The sequence below is a fragment of the Mustela lutreola genome, chromosome 8, assembly GCF_030435805.1.
Source record: "Mustela lutreola isolate mMusLut2 chromosome 8, mMusLut2.pri, whole genome shotgun sequence".
Taxonomy (NCBI): domain Eukaryota; kingdom Metazoa; phylum Chordata; class Mammalia; order Carnivora; family Mustelidae; genus Mustela; species Mustela lutreola.
The window spans coordinates 48,361,919-48,379,627 of record NC_081297.1 but is presented as its reverse complement, the minus strand read 5'-3'; the positions used below and the strand labels follow the sequence as shown (position 1 = coordinate 48,379,627).

The window sequence follows — 17,709 nt, the reverse complement described above, 5'->3', positions numbered from 1 at the left end:
AGAGGAGGAAGCGGAAGCAGGCTCCCTGCTGTGCAGAGGATGTGGGGCTCCATCCCAGGACCCTGAGCTGACCACCTGAGCCAAAGGCAGAAGCTTAACCCACTGAGCCACCCAGGAGCTCCTTCAAGGGAGACTGGGTGGGGTTTTTGGATAGATCTTCCTGGTGGTTTCTTAGAAGATGTATATGAGGGAGGGCAAGACTAGAATCAGAAAGATACATTTCCTTGATTCTAGGAGGCATTTTGTTTATACTTTAACATCTAAATTGGGATGTTTCATTACAACTATCAGCCAGACAGTAGTCATACTGTATTTGTCAAACCTACTCAGAAGAATCAAAACGTGCAAAACGGGTGTCTGAGGCTTGGAAGAAAATTCTAGAGACAGAAGAGGAACACTCTTAAGAAATGCTACATCACCAAAGCCCTTGATGGCATGCACAGAGGACTACATTGTGTGTAAGGCTGAGTATTTAAAAAAAAAAAAAAAAAAAAAAAAAAAGAATCATAGGCATACGGCTTTGAATGTGAAGTTTTGGGAATACTGTTACCATGTTACTCTTTTTAAATTTCCTTTTTATGTACGCACTAGAGTGAGCTATTACAAAAACCTGTATCTACAGAAGTCTACACTTTCAATAAATGTAAAATAAAAAATCAAAGTTATAAGAAAGCGTGGCATCAGTTCATTTGCCACCTTTTTTATCCTTAGCGGGAGCTACAATAACGGTTCAGTTTTACAACTCAGTGGGTCCAGGCAAGGGGAATAGTCTAAAGTGAGAGCAGGGGGACGCCCGGGTGGCTCAGTCGGTTAAGCGGCTGCCTTCAGCTCAGGTCGTGATCCCAGAATTCTAGGATCGAGTCCCGCATCAGGCTCCTTCTCGGCAGGGAGCCTGCTTCTCCCTCCGCCTCTGCTTGCTGCTCCCCCTGCACGTGCGCACTCACTCGCGCGCTCTCTCAGACAAACAAAATCTTTGTAAGAAAAAAAATAAATAAAGTGAGAGCAGGACGGTGATACGAAGGGAGCGAATCCTAAGAATGAAAAATCGACTCACCTCGGTGAACGGGTAAGGAAATCTAGGCTGGTTTCCAGGTGGTTTGGGCAACGGAGTAGATGTGGAGACCTGCGTGGGAGGGAGAGGGGGAGAGGGTGTGCACGGGTTGTTCGTTTTAGGAGACACCGCGTGAGGAGCTTGCTGGCTATGCTGAAGGAAAAAAGATGAATGAAGTCTCCGCGCGGGGAACTGGGTGACGCGACCCGCGGCTCTGCCTCCTTGAATTCTACACCTCAGAGCTGTTTGTGAGGGGCTGGGAAGGTAGGGTCTGCCTTCTTACCGAGCGCTCTCAAGTCTGGGCGACAGCGCGCTGGGGCCCGCCCGCGGCTGTGACTGGCTGGAGCTAGGGACCGTGGGCGGACTTTAGGAACTGCTCCGCGATTGGCTGGCAGGGGCCCAAGGGCCTTAAATCAAACTATTGGCACCGCCCTTCCAGAGAGCAGGAGCCTGTTTCCACTCAGCCCTTAGACTGGTAAGCAAAACTATAGTCGTAGTGGTCAGTGAACGATCCCCTCGGCCACCGCTCCTTCCTGGAGTCGGGCTGTGAGAGGAGAGCTGGGATTGGCCAACTTGCTGGGGCTGGGGGGGCTCGGCCGTAGTCGGGCTTGGCTTCTGGACTGACGCCTGTCCTGCGCGTTGATTGGGCCGCGGGGTTGTCAATGTTACTGGGAGGCGTGGCCGACGCTAATAAAGTGTGGGATCCGCGCGGTAGCTGCGGTAAGTTGTACCGCAACTGGAGCTCTGGTGTGTGGTTGGAGGTGGAGTTTGGCGACTCCGTAGACTTCAGCCGCAGCGTTTCCCCGCCCAGGTATCTGGCCGCAGCCTCAGGAGACAAGATGGATCCCTCAACAGCCACAGAAATGTGAGTTGCCCCTGGTGTGGGGGGCTCGACACCTCCTTGCTAACTCCCACCCCCAGACCGGACTCTGCGGGACGGAAAATGGCGCATTGCAGCAGCTGCTGCGACGCGGGGAACCACCACCGCGCGCCGCCCCCAGACCTGGCCGCCCCTGGGGAGGAAGGGCAGCACCCCATTCCTGCAGTAGTCACAGCCAGCACCCCACGGGGGCGGGTAGGGGCGCGGGGGTCCCACTTTCATGGCACTCTCTCCTCTGGCTTGCGGGCGCCCCGTTCAAGTCTCGGTAACGGTGAAGCCCGGGACCGGACGAAGGTGGGGCATGGAGAGACATTGGGGAGGGGGTTCAAGATCCTTTCTTGTTGTCTGATCGAATCTGTACTTAGGGCTTCTGGAAACAGTAAAGAGTGCACCCGCCAGTTAGTAACTTGAGTTGCTCTGCGATCTCCGGATTTATGTATGCCCCTCGACCCATCTGTGCCGTGTTACCCTACTCGCCCACCCCCCTCTTAGCAGTGAGCAAAGATCCAGAAACTTATCCGACAGTTCTTTGGCGCCAGGTGAGCAGCTCAGAAAGACTCAGGGAGCCGTGGCATGTGGTTCCAAGCAGCCATTCATCTCAAGGCCACCTGTATAGGAGGTGTTTTCCCGTCATCCGGACCAGGCCAAGTTGGAAGAGAAATAAAACTGAGGATCCCTGACTTCCTCTAACAGTTCAATTTAGTGTCTGACCATCTTCAACACAACCGGCGTCTCAAGATCCTGAGGGAGAACTGTGGCAAGACGAATGAAGTATATCCCTCTCAGGACCACCATATATTTAGTAGAGACTTTTCTTTCTTATTATTGTCTGGAGTCCTGGCTTGTCTTAGATATATTTGTGTTGCTTCTCTTAGTGACAAAAAGGGGAAAAGATTTACTAATGTGACGTATGAGTTATGACTACCCCTGGATGTTTTATTGCTGAGTGTTCCCAACTCCCAACAAATAGTAAGTGAAATCGTCCCTTCAAATGCTTTATAACCATTTCGCTTTTTCTCTATTTGATTTCTGCATTTTTTTTGAAGATTTTATTTATTTGTTTGACAGACAGAGATCACAAGTAAGCAGAGAGGCAGGCAGAGAGGGAGAAGCAGGCTCTCTGCTCAGCAGAGAGCCCAATGTAGCTGGATCCCAGGACCCTGGGACCATGACCTGAGTTGAAGGCAGAGGCTTTAACCCACTGAGCCACCCAGTCACCCCAAAGTACTGATTACCGCCTGAACCGGACTTGAACCCTGGACCCTCAGATAAAAGTCTGATGCTCTACCGACTGAGATACCCAGGCCTCCCAGTGTAGCTCAGTTCTGATTTCTGCGGTTTTAACTATATGTGATTTTCTGTGCCTTTTGGCCAAGCCCTAAAATTCCATTTTTTCCTCCCACACACTGGGGAGGAGGGGGATGTACTGGTTCCCAACAGCACACATGTGGGATGAACTGAAGGAAATGGGGAAAGCATGGTGACAAGCAAGGCATCACGAGGTCTCTGACCTTAAAATTGTCATTGGTGCGACCATCCTGGACTGCTTCCAAGACCAAATACTGTCTGCTACCTACTCACTGAGTTTTCCACTTTTCAGAGAACTAGATTGCTTAGCTCAGTAGTAACACAAGAGTCTTCTGCCTTCCATGACTTTGTATCTTTTTTCTTTCTTTGTGCTTTAGAGGGAGATGAGAAAATGATTTCTTTAATGGGGTTGAGTTGGGTATAGTCTGCTAGTAAAGCCTCTGTGAAGAGTTATTCTCTATCTTTTTAGTCCAAAAAAAAAAAAAAAATCACTTAGGAAGAATTTTCTGGGTATCAGTTCTGTTGTGAGTAGTCCAGGCATTTCCTTTTTGTGATGATTTAATTCTTAATGCATTTACTCTTGGACTGCTCCTGTGAGGTATGTTTTGTGAGATTCTATTCTCCATCAAGTTTGAGAGCTCTCCCTCTGTTGGTGTATTCTTTCTTGGGAGAGAAAAATCTCATGCCTTAGGTTAGATTTCTGGGAATTCTTCAGAAGGTGAATTTAGTCCCCATGTGTTGGGACATGGAAAGGATTTTATCTTGAAGACCTCCACTAGATTCATTCCTTCTAAGGCTAAGGGAAAGAAAGAATCTGTGTAGTAGTGTAAACCAAGATTTCTCTTTGGGACATAAAGAATTAGGGGAGCTTCCTGAGACTTGATGACAAATCTAGAGAAGGAAGGGACACGCTCTATGATGCATGTATGTCAAAGACCATTACCCATATTCTTGATTCCTGTCTGTGCTCTTGGAACAGTTTCATAACTAAGACAATTGCCTGGCACCCCAGGTTTATCTAAGTGAAACACCCATCTTCTCTGCCAAAAACAAAGCAAGTGAACAGTCCTGACTTAAATCTACCTACAGAAGCCTTGCCTTTGGTGATTCTCCAAGATTTCCTTACAGCTGCTCCTATATACTAATCATTGTATGAAACAACAGCTCAACAGAGTCTGTCAACTTGCTTGTGTTCTTTAGGCTTTGCATAGAAGAGCTGTTTGGTCCGTAAGTGTTAGTTTTTTTGTATGAATTTCTCTTAACCTGAATAGGAATTTTCCAGTTTGACTTCATGTGAAAGGCTTCCCCCCCCCTTTTTTTTTTTAAAGATTTTATTTATTTATTTGACAGAGAGAAATTACAAGTACACTGAGAGGCAGGCAGAGAGAGAGAGAAGGAAGCAGGCTCCCTGCTGAGCAGAGAGCCCGATGCGGGACTCGATCCCAGGACCCTGAGATCATGACCTGAGCCGAAGGCAGCGGCTTAACCCACTGAGCCACCCAGGCGCCCCAGCCCCCCCCCCTTTTTTTTTTTTAAAGATTTTATGTATTTATTTGACAGAGAGAGACACAGTGAGAGAGGGAATACAAGCAGGGGGAGTCAGAGAGGGAGAAGGAGGCTTCCTGCAGAGCAGGAAGCCTGATGAGGGACTCAATCCTAGGACCCGGGGATCATGACCTGAGCTGAAGGAAGACACTCAATGACTGAGCCACCCAGGGGCCCCAAAAGGCTTCTTTCTGACAGTCAGGGAAGTGCCATTTAGTTCAAGGCTGGCCCCTTTTCCCCTTTAGCCAATGTGCCAGAGGATGTTTGAATTTAGGGCAAAGGATAGCCCCAAAGAAGATCTCTTGATGCCACCCTGAATGTCCCTGAACCCCTCCTAAATGTTGTTACAGGATCTTTCATCTTTTGCTTCTTCCTCTATGCTGCATCTCCCTCCTTGGTGTTGCCAAGAAGTTAGAATCCCTTCTGGTTGCATAGAGCCTCATCACCATAGCATTTGTCATATGGGGCCAGAAAGCATGTGATTCCTTTCTTGTCTCAGTTACTTTGTGTACTCGGTCCCCTTCCCCTCCACAGGTCTGCTCCAGCTCAGCCTCCCACTGAAGGGGCAGAAGGGACTGCCCCAGGAGGGGGCCCCCCTGGCCCTCCTCCTAATACAACCAGTAACAGACGACTACAGCAAACCCAGGCACAAGTGGAGGAAGTAAGTGGAAAGCTTTTTCTCTGAGAGTTTCCAGATGATGGAAGTTTAGAACCTTTTTTTTTTTTTTTTTTTTAAATAAAGGGGTGCCTAAAAGCTCTTAGAAGCAAGTCATCCCTGAGTTACACAGGACCAGACTTGAGATTCTGTTGTTTTTCACCCGTCTCTAGCAGGGAAGCTTACTAGCTTTGTTTCTGCACCCCTTCAGGTTGTGGACATCATGCGTGTGAATGTGGACAAGGTCCTGAAGAGAGATGAGATACTGTCACAGCTAGATGACCGAGCTGACGCCTTGCAAGTGGGAGCGTCACGGTTTGAGACCAGTGCTGCCAAGCTAAAGAGGAAGTATTGGTGGAAAGACTGCAAGGTAGGTTTTCTTGTCCTCTCTGCCTTCTCTTCCTGGGCCTCAACTCCTGGAAGAAAAGAAAACGCTCAAGTTCTACCTTCCTCACCTCCTGTGGCACTGAGGAACCTTGAGGGGAGGAAATCCGAAAGCCTCCTTGAGATGCAGTACCCAGAATTGGCCACCAGGGTAGGCTAGAGCGCTCAGAACCACTAACTGGGTGCCCGCCATACCCTGAGGAGTTGGGAAGTGGTCAGTTGGGCTGCTTTTCCCTCAAAGACGCCTGGGAAAATCTTGCCTCATCCTTCCCCACACACAGCCAACATTAACTCGATGGCTAGGATAGGTCTATATTTAAATACCTGCAGCTTTTAGGAATAAGGTGAATACTTCACAATGGAAAATGAACCAACTGACTAAAGATCCAGTATCTGAGATCCAAAGCTTCAGGCAAAAGGAGCTAAGCGAGATGGAGTGAGCCATAAACGCTCGGATGTTTCTGGGAAGCCTCAGCTGTGGTGCAGGGGTGGTTGTCTCATGGGGAACTGGAGGGTTGGGCCAGCCTATTTCCTGGGGGATGAGTGGTTTCTTCCACCGTCCCCAGGATGGAGGAAGTTCTTTTCCCACGTCTCTAGTGGGAACATCCTCTTTCCTCTTCCCCAAATCCAAGGACCCATTTTTATGTCAATGTTTCCTCAGATGATGATCATGCTGGGAGCTATCTGTGCCATCATCGTGGTAGTTATTGTAAGTAAGTATCGCTGAGATTGCTGGTGGGGTGAAGAGGTGGGAAGGTCCTGGAGTCTTCTCCCAGCCCTGCCTGCCTGCCTGCCTGGGGAGTGGGGCTGCTCTCACTGAGGTATGGAGATCACTGCTGTGGGATCGTCACCTGGTTTGGGAGGGAGGAAGGGCAAAGACAAGGGACTTCCTTGATGGACAAGCCTTCCCTCTGCAAGATCTCATGGGAAGATGGTCCTTCCTATTCTGAGGAAGTGGGGCTGTGCTGTTTGTCACTGGCTTGGGTCAGAGGGAGACCACGGGATTGGGACACCTGCGACTGAAAGGCCTGAATGTCTAGTAACTTGATGTAATTTGCCCTCTTGTTTTCTCCTGTCTCTTTTTCTTTTCCATCTGGGACTTCCTGATTCCTGTGTCCAGTCTACTTTTTTACTTGAGAATGTGCCACCCCTCCCTGTTCTCCATTGCCATCCAAACTCACATCCCTCTCCCTCTGTTTGCTCTCTCAACGAACGTCCCCATCTACCTTCCTCCACCCTGTCCTGGCTTCTCCATCGCCCATTCCTCCTTTTCTGTTGCTCTCATTTGCACTGTGTCCCTCAACACTAGAACTGCTGCTCGTGGCACAGTCTCGAAGTAACTCCCTGAAGAGCCACAGCTGGCACCTCCCTACCCTCTTCTTATGTGCTCTCAAGTTCCCCCAAAGCCAAAAAGAATTGGAGGCCAAGAGAAGAGGAAGGGGTGTAGCCAAGGTGACGTGCCCAAGAAGCTGTTAAGATTGGGGAAGGAGAAGGGTGTTGGTGCCCATGGTGTCACCAGGAAAGGCCAGGTCACTGGCGGGAGGGGGCTGAGAACAGCAGGGAGAAGGGCAGCTCACTCAGGACTGCACTGATCACTAGGGGCTCTTCTCTTAGGCCAGACCTGAAAAGGAGCCTGGGGTGGGCCCGAAGTCCAGCTTGGTTCTGGGGTAGTGCCCTTTTGGAAAGTCCAATCTGTTTTTGTAGTTATTTCTGATCTGTCCAAGACTTTCTGTCATCAGGGATCGTATAGCCTTTTGCTTTGTTTTCTGGAGACCTACAGAAGGCATCTTAATTGCAAAAGGACCAGCTTCATTCCCATCCTAGAAGCAGCCCTCTAAACTCATAACTACAAGGGGTTGTCTCTCGTCCACATTTTCTGCAGGATTCTGTATCATTTATGAGAGCACCAAATAGTTTCATAGAGCCAAAGCTGGGTATTCTGAGTTAGTTTTAGTTGTTGGAGAGGACAAGTATTAATTATAGAGAGACAACAAGTCAAGGGCCTAATCTGAAAATAACAAGCTTGGAAGAAGCCACTTGTTGCCAGCTCATTGGGGAGGGTCCCACTTCTCCCTTCCTCTTGATAAAGCGTGAGGTGTTAGAAATGAGGATACCTGGGCTCTCCAGGACTGCTTTCCTCTACACCCTTCCCATTTACTTACCAAAGATAGGATGAGGCTGGAGGTCTTTCCTGAAGCTGGCAGATTTCTGAGTATTCTGAGAAGTCCAGTATACGCTCCCGACTGGTCTTGGGTGGGAGGGGGGACCGTCTGTGGACAGGTGCGCATGTGCACTGCTGTGCCATTATGGGCCCTCTTATCTAGAGCCACCTGTCTGTTCTTCCTGTGCTGTGTTCCCCTTCTGAATTCCACTTTGCCTCCTTCCCTTTCCTCTCTGCATGGTTTATGGGGGGAGACAGTGGAACCTGAGGGTGGGAGGCCACGGCTGGGCTTCAGGATAGCTTGTGGAGTGGGACAGACCCAGGCGTGAAGGAAGGAGGAAGGCTGGGAGCAGCAAGGGGGAACACCCATGACCCCTTATTCCTCCCGTCCTCCAGCCCACAAGCAGGAAGAGGCTGAGGCGAGGCGAGGCCAGGCCGGGCTGGGTCTGGGTGCTTCCTTTCCATGCAGCAGCATTTCATTGCACAAAACCATCCTTCCTCTCCTTTTGCCCCTGTTTCCCACATTCCCTTCGTCCTGCCTCAGGGCAGGACTGAAGAGCTGGAAGAAAGCAGTCAGTGTACCCTCCCAACGGCCCCCCTTGAAGGTCTCCAATCTCCTCTGGGCTCCTCCTTGCCTAATGCAGGGGGTCACCGCTGGAGAAGAACTGCCACTGTCCTCGATGTGTCCCGAGCCTGGAGCAAATTCGCCCTCTTGGCCCACCCAGCCCTGTCACAGGAATTCTTTCCTGGGTTTCTGTCCCTCTGAGGCTCACCAGATGTAGTTGGCTTTGTTCTTTTGGGGATGTTTGGCCTTCTCCTTTCTTTCTCACCCCACCCTGTACCCTCTTCTGTGTCTTTGCTGTCCCTCTTCCCTCCCACCACCCATGTGCATGAGCAAATATGCAACCAAACCCTGGGACTTTGCAGTCAAATGAAGCCGAGCTTCCCACATCCCCTTCTTCCTTGGTTTGCCATGAGGTGATGTGGGGTTTCCTCTGTGTGTCTGTCATCACTTCTGTCTTTTTTCCTACCCCCAACCTCATACTTGTATAGAATAATAACTGTTGTACTTCCACCCAACGCATGTGACATATTTACCGATTTCATGTATTCTGAACAAAGGCAAAAAATATATATATATAAATTCCTACCACTAAACTGACTTGGTTGTTGTTTGGGTTGGAGTAACTGAGGAGGGGCGGGGGAGAGGTTCTTTTCCTTTACGGTGTGTTGTTGCGTGAGGCCGGAAGGCTGGCTTACAGGTGCCGTGTGGCACTCTCGAGATAAAAGATCCATGTGTTGGCAGAGGAAGTGGTCTCTGCTCTGCGTCTGTACCTGGCGCGGCCCAACTCTTCCAGGTGCTAGTGAGAGGAAGTGGTGACAGGAAGTTGAGTGGGCATCTCACATATCACATCAGAAACCACTGCAGGTTTTCTCTGACTCCTCCCCTCTGCCTCCTTCCTATGTCCTCGTGCTGCCCAGCCTGTCCGAGGGGGCGCCCACATGAGGCCTCTGCGGACACACCCTGTTCCCCAGCAGCCTCACGTCCAGTTTTCTTCTGCTGAGTTCCGCTCTCCTTACCAGACACATCTTAGAGTTGGATGGAAGGAGAAATCTCTACCTGGCAGTTGAATGAGGGAGGCTCTGTCCAAAAGAGCACGACCTTAATTGTGGCTCAGGGTTCCAAACAGAGCAACCTGACATGGCGCCCCTGGGCCGCCTCTGAGGGTCTTCGTTTCATACCCTCAACACTCTGCCAGTGGGTGTGGCAAGGCTTGAGGATAGGGCTCAGTTGGGTCCGGTGTGGGGAAAGACAGGAAAGTGGAAAAGCTTTGTTTCTGAGGACACAAGAGACTTTTATTTGGACAGAGTTCAAATGCTTGTGTGTTGTGGCCCAACTGCCACACCCCTTTGTCCCACTGCCCCTCCACTCCTTTTTTTAAAAAAGATTTATTTATTTTAGAGAGGGAATGAGAGCACGAGTTGGGGGGAGGGGCAGAGGGAGAGAATCTTCAAGCAGACCCCCACTGAGCATGGAGCCCCATGCAGGTCTCCATCTCATGAACCATGAGGTCATGACTTGCCCACTTACTCCTTTCTTAGTGTTTTCCCTTTTTCTTTCCTACCATAGGCTCATTTTGTAACCTCCTACCGAGACATTCTGCTTTCTACCACCCTCTCACCTCTTCACGTTTTCTCCCTTGGTGTTCAGCCCAGGGACACAAGGAAGGAAGGCAGAGACCCACACAGAGCCAGGGTCCCCAGGATCTGTGCCTTCTTCATGCCTTTTTTGGGGTCTTTTTGAGCTCTGAGACTTGGCTGGAGTCCTTCTGGGACAATGTGACTACTGTTCTCTTTTGCTCTGAGGCAGGAGGGTAGTTACCCAGAGGGCCTCAGAGTCTTGGCAGATCTTGGTGAGGTAGCTAGGAGAAAACAAGAAGGAAGGAGGATGTTTTCAATTGAGGTAACCCCAAAAGCCAGGGTCTGTGGTATGGGGACTGGCTGGAACTCAGGACACTTGGGCTTCATCCCTGGGCTGGGTGGGGAGGTGGCTGGAGCTGGCTGATCTACAGGTAAGGAAGGGCAGGGCAGGGCTTACCTTGCCGTCTCTGAAGCCCCAGGAACAGCAGTGCAAGAAGGAAGAGGCTGCTGGCCAAAAGGACTCCAAAGGCTGTTTTCTGCTCTGTAGGTTGAGAACAGCACAGGCAGGAATCAGTAGGTTGGAATAATTTTTGAGGCTGCACCTGCCCCAGCAAGAGGGACAAAACAGGGAAAGAAAGGGAGAGGAGAGAGAGAGCAAGTCTGCGTGTGCACCCCCATCCCTGGTTAAGGAGCTCTTGGCAAGCGTTCTGCTTTCACCTAGGAACTGGGCACACTGTAGTATTCGCATTTGTTGAAGGTTATGGGATGTCCATGTGTTTTCCTACCCCTTTCCACCTTGGGACATTTAGAGAGATTTAGGTTAGATAAGTTGTTGACAGGTAAACTGAAATTTTGCGACTAGCTGGGGAAACGAAGTAAGCTGAGACAAAACCCCAGTTATGGGGAAGCTTGCAGTCTGGTGAGCCACCAAATGGTTCCTGGGTGTTTGCATTTCTTGTTGAAAACCTCTCAATGACATTCTGTGACTTTAGGATGAAATTGCAGCCTGAAAGCCCATTGTGATCTGCCCTCTAATAGCGTAGAGGGTTTAAGGCTGGAAGGCAGTCAATGCCCATTTTTCATATTTTCTTTTTTACTAGGTAGGTGGTCTTGGGCAAATTCCCTGACATCTGTAAGAGCTAGTTTGCTCATCAGTAAAATGGGAGTCATGATAATACATGTGATCATATAGCTAACTACTTAGTACAGAGCTTGATTCATGTAAATGCTCAATAGATGTAATTACTTTCAAGCTCCAGGGCCACTTCTCCCTTTCCCCACATACCCTTGGGTCTAGCTGTGCAGTTCCCCAAGTTCTCCTGGGACTGTTTATAATCTGACCTTCACATATGCTGTTCTTTCCATCTTGGCTGTTTTTTCCCCCACTGAGCTAGCTCCCTCAGCTGGCGTCAGTGGTGTCAGTCCCTCCAAACTGACTAAGCTCCTTGAGGGCAGGAACCCTTGGTCTCCAGCTCTCAGTATACTGCCTGAGGCCCTGGAACCTGGGGTTTGGTGGAGTCTTGGGATGTGGGGGCAGCTAGGATGGGGGGCTGCCACTTTGGGAACCAAGAGGCAGAGGTTGAACAAAGTGCTGTGGGAAGCAGAACAAGGCCAGAGACTGAGCTGGGGGCAGGAGAGCCATGAGCCCAAGTATGGAGGTAGGAGAAAGGAGGGCAGTCCTAGTACCTGGTGGGAGGATCTGGGTGCTGGCCCCCAGGGGCTGCTCCAGGGAGCTGTGGGCGACCTGGCAGGTGTAAGTGATGCCTGCAGGGCCAGGTTCTATGGTCAGGAAGGAGGAAATGCTGTAGGTGCCCGCTGCGCTTTGCCGGAGGCTGGAGAAGGAGGCGCCAGAGACTGGGACCGGGGCTCCACCTGGCTCCTCTCGGCTCCACGTCACGGTTATGTCCAAAGGATAATAGCCAGTGATGCTGCAGATGAGGGTGGCTGGCAGAGTTTTGTTCTCCAAGCTGAGTTGTACTTTGGGGGAAGCTGGAAGAAAGAATGAGGAAGAAGATGCCAGAGGGCCCCAACCTGATGGCTTAATCTCCCAAAGCTTCCTTTCTCTTCCTGCTGGGAGTGAAAGTAGGTTGTGGGAGCTGACGGAATTAACCCCCAGTGGAGGGCCCAAGGTGGGTGTAAGGAGTCCACCCTGGGTGCAGGCCAGAAGGGAGCACGTCTTTCATAGGCAGTTGAAAAATAGTAGTAACCAAGTAAAGGTTGACTTCTTCCCATCACTATAGGCTGCTGGTTTTCAAGGACATCAGTGATTAAGTACTCCTGCCAGTCAGACAGCGCCCACGGCCCCTCCTCAGTTTGCTGCTGCTCCTTCTCAGGATGTGGTCCCAAGGACTGGGGTACTTGGGAGACAGCCAGCCAGGATAGGGCGGTGGGATCCGGGCTGGGAAACTGCCTGGTGGAATTCTCCTGGAGTCTGACAGGGAATGGTCTGTGCCTAGAGGTGATGGTGATGGCAGTTAGGTCATGGCAATGTGACCATCTGCCTCTTGGGGACTTGCCCTTGTGTTGGACTCTGTCCTGGAAAACGCTCCCATAGCATATCCCTTCCACTCTCCCACGGAGACCCAAGTATGGCCTCACCTTGGACATGGACCTGGATGATTTGTTGAGCTTGGTACAGAGAGGTGGTGATCTGACAAATGTAGGTCCCCTCGTCCTTCAGGGTGAGGCTAGGCAGGGCAAGGGAGGCGTCCCCAGCCACAAGTAGCTGTTCAGGCTGCAGCGCAGCGCCCTTGCGCTTGGCCTGCCGCAGCCCCCTGGTCCAGCTGTACACCAGCTCGCCGTTACCCTTATGGTGCAGCCGCCACTCCACATGGGTCAGGTCCAAGCCCGGTGCCATGGAGAAGCCACAGGGCAGGGAGGCTGAGGACCCCAGCAGGACATTCAGGGATGGGGTCTGTGTTGTCACTTGGAGCTCCACTGCAATGAGAAAATGAAGGGTGATTGTGGGCTGCTTCCTCCTTCAGCCCACTCAATTTCTAGCTGTAGGCACACGACTGCCCCTGCTCCCTCCTCTGGACAATGAGGTCAGTTGAGCTCATTTCCCACTAGTTGGAACCACAGAGAAATGGTGCTCTGGAAAGGCAGCCTGGCACACATGGTAAACCTAACTATTTTGGAGTCACTTACCCCCAGACAATCTAACAAAAGCTATGGACTTCTCACCAGACAGTCCATAGCCAAAATTAGTGGTTACCATTGACCTTCAGGTCAGGCCACTGGAATAGCAGAAAAAGCTTTGGAACCCTGCTCTTTCCACTTACTAGCTTTGTGACCTTGGGCAAGTCACTGAGGGTTGCCAAGGCCATCTGCTTAAGGCAAGGATGCTGTGAAGACAACATAGGAGTAAGAGATTTATTTATTTATTTATTAAAAGATTTTCTTTATTAATTTGACAGAGATCACAAGTAGGCAGAGAGAGGAGGAAGCAGGCTTCCCACTGAGCAGAGAGCCCAACGCCGGGCTCCATCCCAGGACCCTGAGATCATGACCTGAGCCGAAGGCAGGGGCTTTAACCCACTGAGCCACCCAGATGCCCCAGGAGCAAGAGATTTAAAAAGCACACAGTGGTAGTATTTGTGCCAAGTGTGCTAAACCTGAATCTAATGAGGAACAATCAGACACATCCAAATGGTGGGATGCTCTTTGAGACAGTGGGCCTGGACTCTCCAAATATCAGTGCTGGGAGAAGAATGTTCTAGACTTAAGGAAGCTAAGAGCTTAGGGCCCCTGGATGGCTTGGTTGGTTGAGCGTCTGCCTTTGGCTCTGGTCATGATCTCAGGGTCCTGGGATCAGGCCCCATGTTGGGCTCTCTGCTGATCAGCGAGCCTTCTTCCTCCCTCTCCCACTTCCCCTTCTTGTGTTCACTCTCTGTCAGGTGAATAAATAAAATCTTAAAAAAAAAGAAGAGGGACGCCTAGGTGGCTCAGTTGGTTAAGCATCTGCCTTCCGCTCAGGTCATGATCCCAAGATCCTGGGAGTCCCGCATCAGGCTCCCTGCTTGGCAAGGAGCCTGCTTCTCCCTCTGCCTGCTGCTCCCTTGTTTGTGCTCGCTCACTCTTACTCTCTATCTGATAAATAAATAAAATATTAAAAAAAAAAAAAAAGAAAGGAAGCTAAAGGTACAGGACAACTAAACACAATGCATGATCACTGTTTGAATCCTGGCCTTAAAAAAAAAAACAAAAACAAATAAACAAACCCAAAATCAAACCAGAAAGCTATGCAGAACATTATTGGGGCAGCTGGAGAAGTTTGAATTTGGACTCTGTACTGAAAGGACTACTCTATCAGTTTTACAGTTTCTTAGGTCTGATGCTCAGTGGCGTACCAAGCAGTGGTGGGGGTGATGGGAACAGACTGCCCTGGCAAAGGGGGAGTATTTTATCACTGATAGTGTTCAAGATTGCCAATATGGTGATGGCATAATGGTGAGAATATGCTGAACTCTTTGCATACTGTACCCCAGTTTGCCTGCACCACTGTAGACTGCTCCCCATCTTGGTTTGCTGTTGGGGTGATGGTTTTGTGATTATGAAGGAGAATATCCTTGTTTTTGGTTATAAAGTTTGTGTTCTAAAGGAATACATGCTCTGCATGGAAACTTCTGGGGTGAAGTGTTGAGATACGGGCAACTTACTTAGTTTGGCGGTTATCTATTCTCTCATTTATAAAGAGAGAGAATGTGGCAAAATATTAATAATTGGGTAGTCACTACCCAATTTACTCCCCATTATTCTTTCACCTTTTTTGTAGGTTTGAAATATCCCAAGATAAAAGGGGGCGATATCTAGCTGTGCCAGGACTATGGTTGACACTGACATGAGAACCTCTCTTTTCTGATGTGGCAGGATAAATTTAGGTTGCACCACAGAAAACTTTAAGTGTTCTGGGGCTTTCTAAGGATAGAGGGTAGCCCTCTAATCTCTAGACTTGTTTGGGTATTTTTCAAGGCCAAATACTGGGTTTGATGAACTCTAGAGAAATCTATTGTGATGTTCTCAATTTCCTGTACCTGCTGGGATGTGGGTGGGAGAGGGCAAGGAGCAGGTTTTACTGATAAGAGATAATGAATGAATTTGCATCCCTGTCATTGCTTTAATCATCTTGAAGCACCAGACCAGGCTGGCTTTTGCTGGGATACAACTGGTATTTGGCTTAATAAGACTGCTAGGGACAGGGGTGCCTGGGTGGCTCAGTGGGTTAAACCTCTTCCTTCAGTTCAGGTCATGATCTTGGGATCCGGGGATCGAGCCCCACAGAGGGAGCCTGCTTCCCTCTCTCTCTCTGCCTGGTTCTCTGCCTACTTGTGAACTCTCCCTCTGTGAAATAAAAAATAAAATCTTAAAAAAAAAAAAAAAAACTGCTAGGGACAGCATATGCGAATGGAGCATCACATGTCACTTCCTCAGATTAGGGAGGTGAAAATGATCCCAATCCAATTATTTGGGTCTTTAGGAGAAAGGACTGAGGCTAGGGGACACCTTAAGATGACTCAAGTAGATGAAGGTAGGCTTGTTCCTTCTCCTTCTATTCCGCAATAACTGACAACCTGAAAAAAAAACAAAAACAAAAACACCCCAAAACTTTCTTATTGCTACTTTTAAATTTCTCACCTGCAGTTTGTATCATCCCCTGGGAGCTCAAGGGCAGGTTCAGTGTGGGGTGCAAGACCGCCCCATTCTCCACATCCCTGGGAGTCTTCATCACCATGGAGACACTAGGTCCTCCTCCAGATACCTGCACGTTGGTGATGAACCAAGCTGCATTCTCAGTGGCCTGGAGAAAATAGTGGGAGATCTCACAAGTCACCTCCTTCCCATTGCAGTCAGCATGGAGCAAGGCCTCGGCCTGGGGAATCTGTACCAAGTTCACTGCGGGGAGAAGGGCAGCATAGAGGTCTGGTTGGTTGGAGGACACCTGGCCCATGGGAAGCCAGCGCAGTGGGTGTACTCAGGCACCAGGCTATCTCAGCAGAGGGAGCCCAGAAAGATCAGGACACAGTGTGCAGGGCTCTTACCTGAGGCCTCGAAGGTAACAGGTGGTTTGTCTTCAGCCAGCGTGCCCCCTTCGAAGTCGGTAAGGCCTTCTAGGGAGCTGTCATCCAGCACTGGTACCTGCCTCAGCACGAGCAAGGCCTTCACCATGTTCCTACTGCTGGCAAAACCTCCAAGCTGCCTACCTTCCTCCACCAGGAAGCAGTCTAGGACCACATCCACTGCCCGCGACTGCCTTTCTGCTGCAGGTTAAAGACAGGGTGAGCACCCTCTTCTCAGAGAGTTGCTTCTGTGCCCAGGTTACCTACCCCAGCTGTGGAGTCATCAAGGAAGGAGTAAAAGTCTTGCAGGGTCCTAGCTGTCTCTGTGTCCCTCTTTTGTCACCCCACACCAACCTTTCTGGGAAGCACCTGCTAACTCCAGGTACATACTTGGTAGGAATTATTTAAAATCCTGGATTTGCCTTACTTGGAAGAGTTTATTACTACAACTGGCACCAAATACTCTCTTCAGTCAAGGGAATTCTCAGCTAAAGCAAATAAATGAGCAAAGCTGCCACCGGAAGAGGAGACAGGACACTTGAGTGGCAACCATCTTCTCGGTTTCCCAGCCGGCCCACTGGGTCTGCTGTGCTTTCTGCCATTACCGGTGGCCTTCCCCTCCCCAAACCTCCGGAGATCACCTCCTGCTCGGATTTCCTAGCTGGGGAACCCTTCCCCTTCAGGTTCTGCTCCCAGACATTGCCCTCTCCGGTAGGCCCCCCACCACATCCACCCAGGAGGCCCCTTTTCTCTTCATTTGGCTTTTCCCACAGTCTTCTACCCTCTCCCCAACACCTTTGGTATTTTACTTTGCTGGCCTTTTCCTGTTGGGCTTAGGAGGCTATCCCGGGCCCTTCCCCCCAACGCTTTCCTCTTCGGGAATCACACCACGGTGGTGGCTCCCTGGTGCCCTCCCCCATCCCTCCCACCCCCAGCCAGCGCTCCCCACTCACCTGGGTCTGCTGCCACCCCGGACAGAACCAAGCACAGCAGCAGGCACCATTTCTCCTCCGTGCCCATGGGGGCAGCGCTCCCGCCCCCCTCGTACCCTAGCCCCCCAATCCCCCACCGCCCCTCTTCACGGCTTCCCGCAGGCACCGCCCGGGTGGAGAAGAGGGGCCTCTCCAAACCACCCTTGCCTGCCTGTTGCTTTCTCTTCAGTCCTTGGCCTACTTCTCTTTCGCTTTCACTTCGACTCTCACCGCGGCTGCCTTTGCTCCAGAGTGAAGCCACCAGGTGCTCCTGCCAGAGTCCTGTTCCTTGTTCTCCTTTTTCTCCCCCGCCATGGCACCCCGCCAAATCCTCAGATTATCTCAAGATCTGACTTGACTTGCATGCATGCTTTTGGCTCCCCAACCAAGAAAGTGGAGCTGAAAAAGGCGGGGTGGGGGGGGGCGAGACTGAGGGGCTATTGGGGGAACTTTCTTCGTTTTCTGTGGGTGCCATACCCACTCGCGATCCGCACTCCCCGACTTGGGCGGGGCCCCAACGCTAGTCGGCCCTAGAGAGAGCTCCTCCCTCAGATCC

At 50.5% G+C, this 17,709-nt stretch overlaps 2 protein-coding genes across 8 annotated transcripts in view; one reads left to right on the top strand and one right to left on the bottom strand.

Moving 5' to 3' along the window:
* Nucleotides 1–1,439: 1,439 nt before the first annotated feature.
* Nucleotides 1,440–17,709, top strand: part of VAMP1 (vesicle associated membrane protein 1) — a 75,903-nt gene continuing 59,633 nt past the window's right edge. The window contains exons 1-5 of one of the 3 annotated variants that reach the window (XM_059184597.1): nt 1,440–1,526; nt 1,863–1,916; nt 5,319–5,445; nt 5,651–5,809; nt 6,485–6,536. In XM_059184597.1, coding sequence (XP_059040580.1) covers nt 1,891–1,916; nt 5,319–5,445; nt 5,651–5,809; nt 6,485–6,536 — 364 coding nt within the window. In that variant the 5' untranslated portion in view covers nt 1,440–1,526; nt 1,863–1,890. The other 2 variants (XM_059184598.1, XM_059184599.1) reach the window with 2 other exon arrangements.
* TAPBPL (TAP binding protein like) lies at nt 9,816–17,666 on the bottom strand. 5 transcript variants are annotated; one of them, XM_059184590.1, is made up of 7 exons: nt 17,385–17,666; nt 16,165–16,383; nt 15,761–16,018; nt 12,725–13,063; nt 11,813–12,115; nt 10,584–10,667; nt 9,816–10,407 (listed from the first exon to the last, which is right to left on the bottom strand). In XM_059184590.1, the coding sequence occupies exons 2-7, from the start codon at nt 16,289–16,291 to the stop codon at nt 10,364–10,366; spliced, it is 1,155 nt and encodes a 384-aa protein (XP_059040573.1). In that variant the 5' UTR covers nt 16,292–16,383; nt 17,385–17,666; the 3' UTR covers nt 9,816–10,363. The 5 variants fall into 5 exon arrangements, with proteins under 5 accessions (XP_059040573.1, XP_059040575.1, XP_059040571.1 ...); XM_059184592.1 differs by having other exon boundaries at nt 17,322–17,490; XM_059184588.1 differs by lacking the exon at nt 17,385–17,666 and adding an exon at nt 17,136–17,292.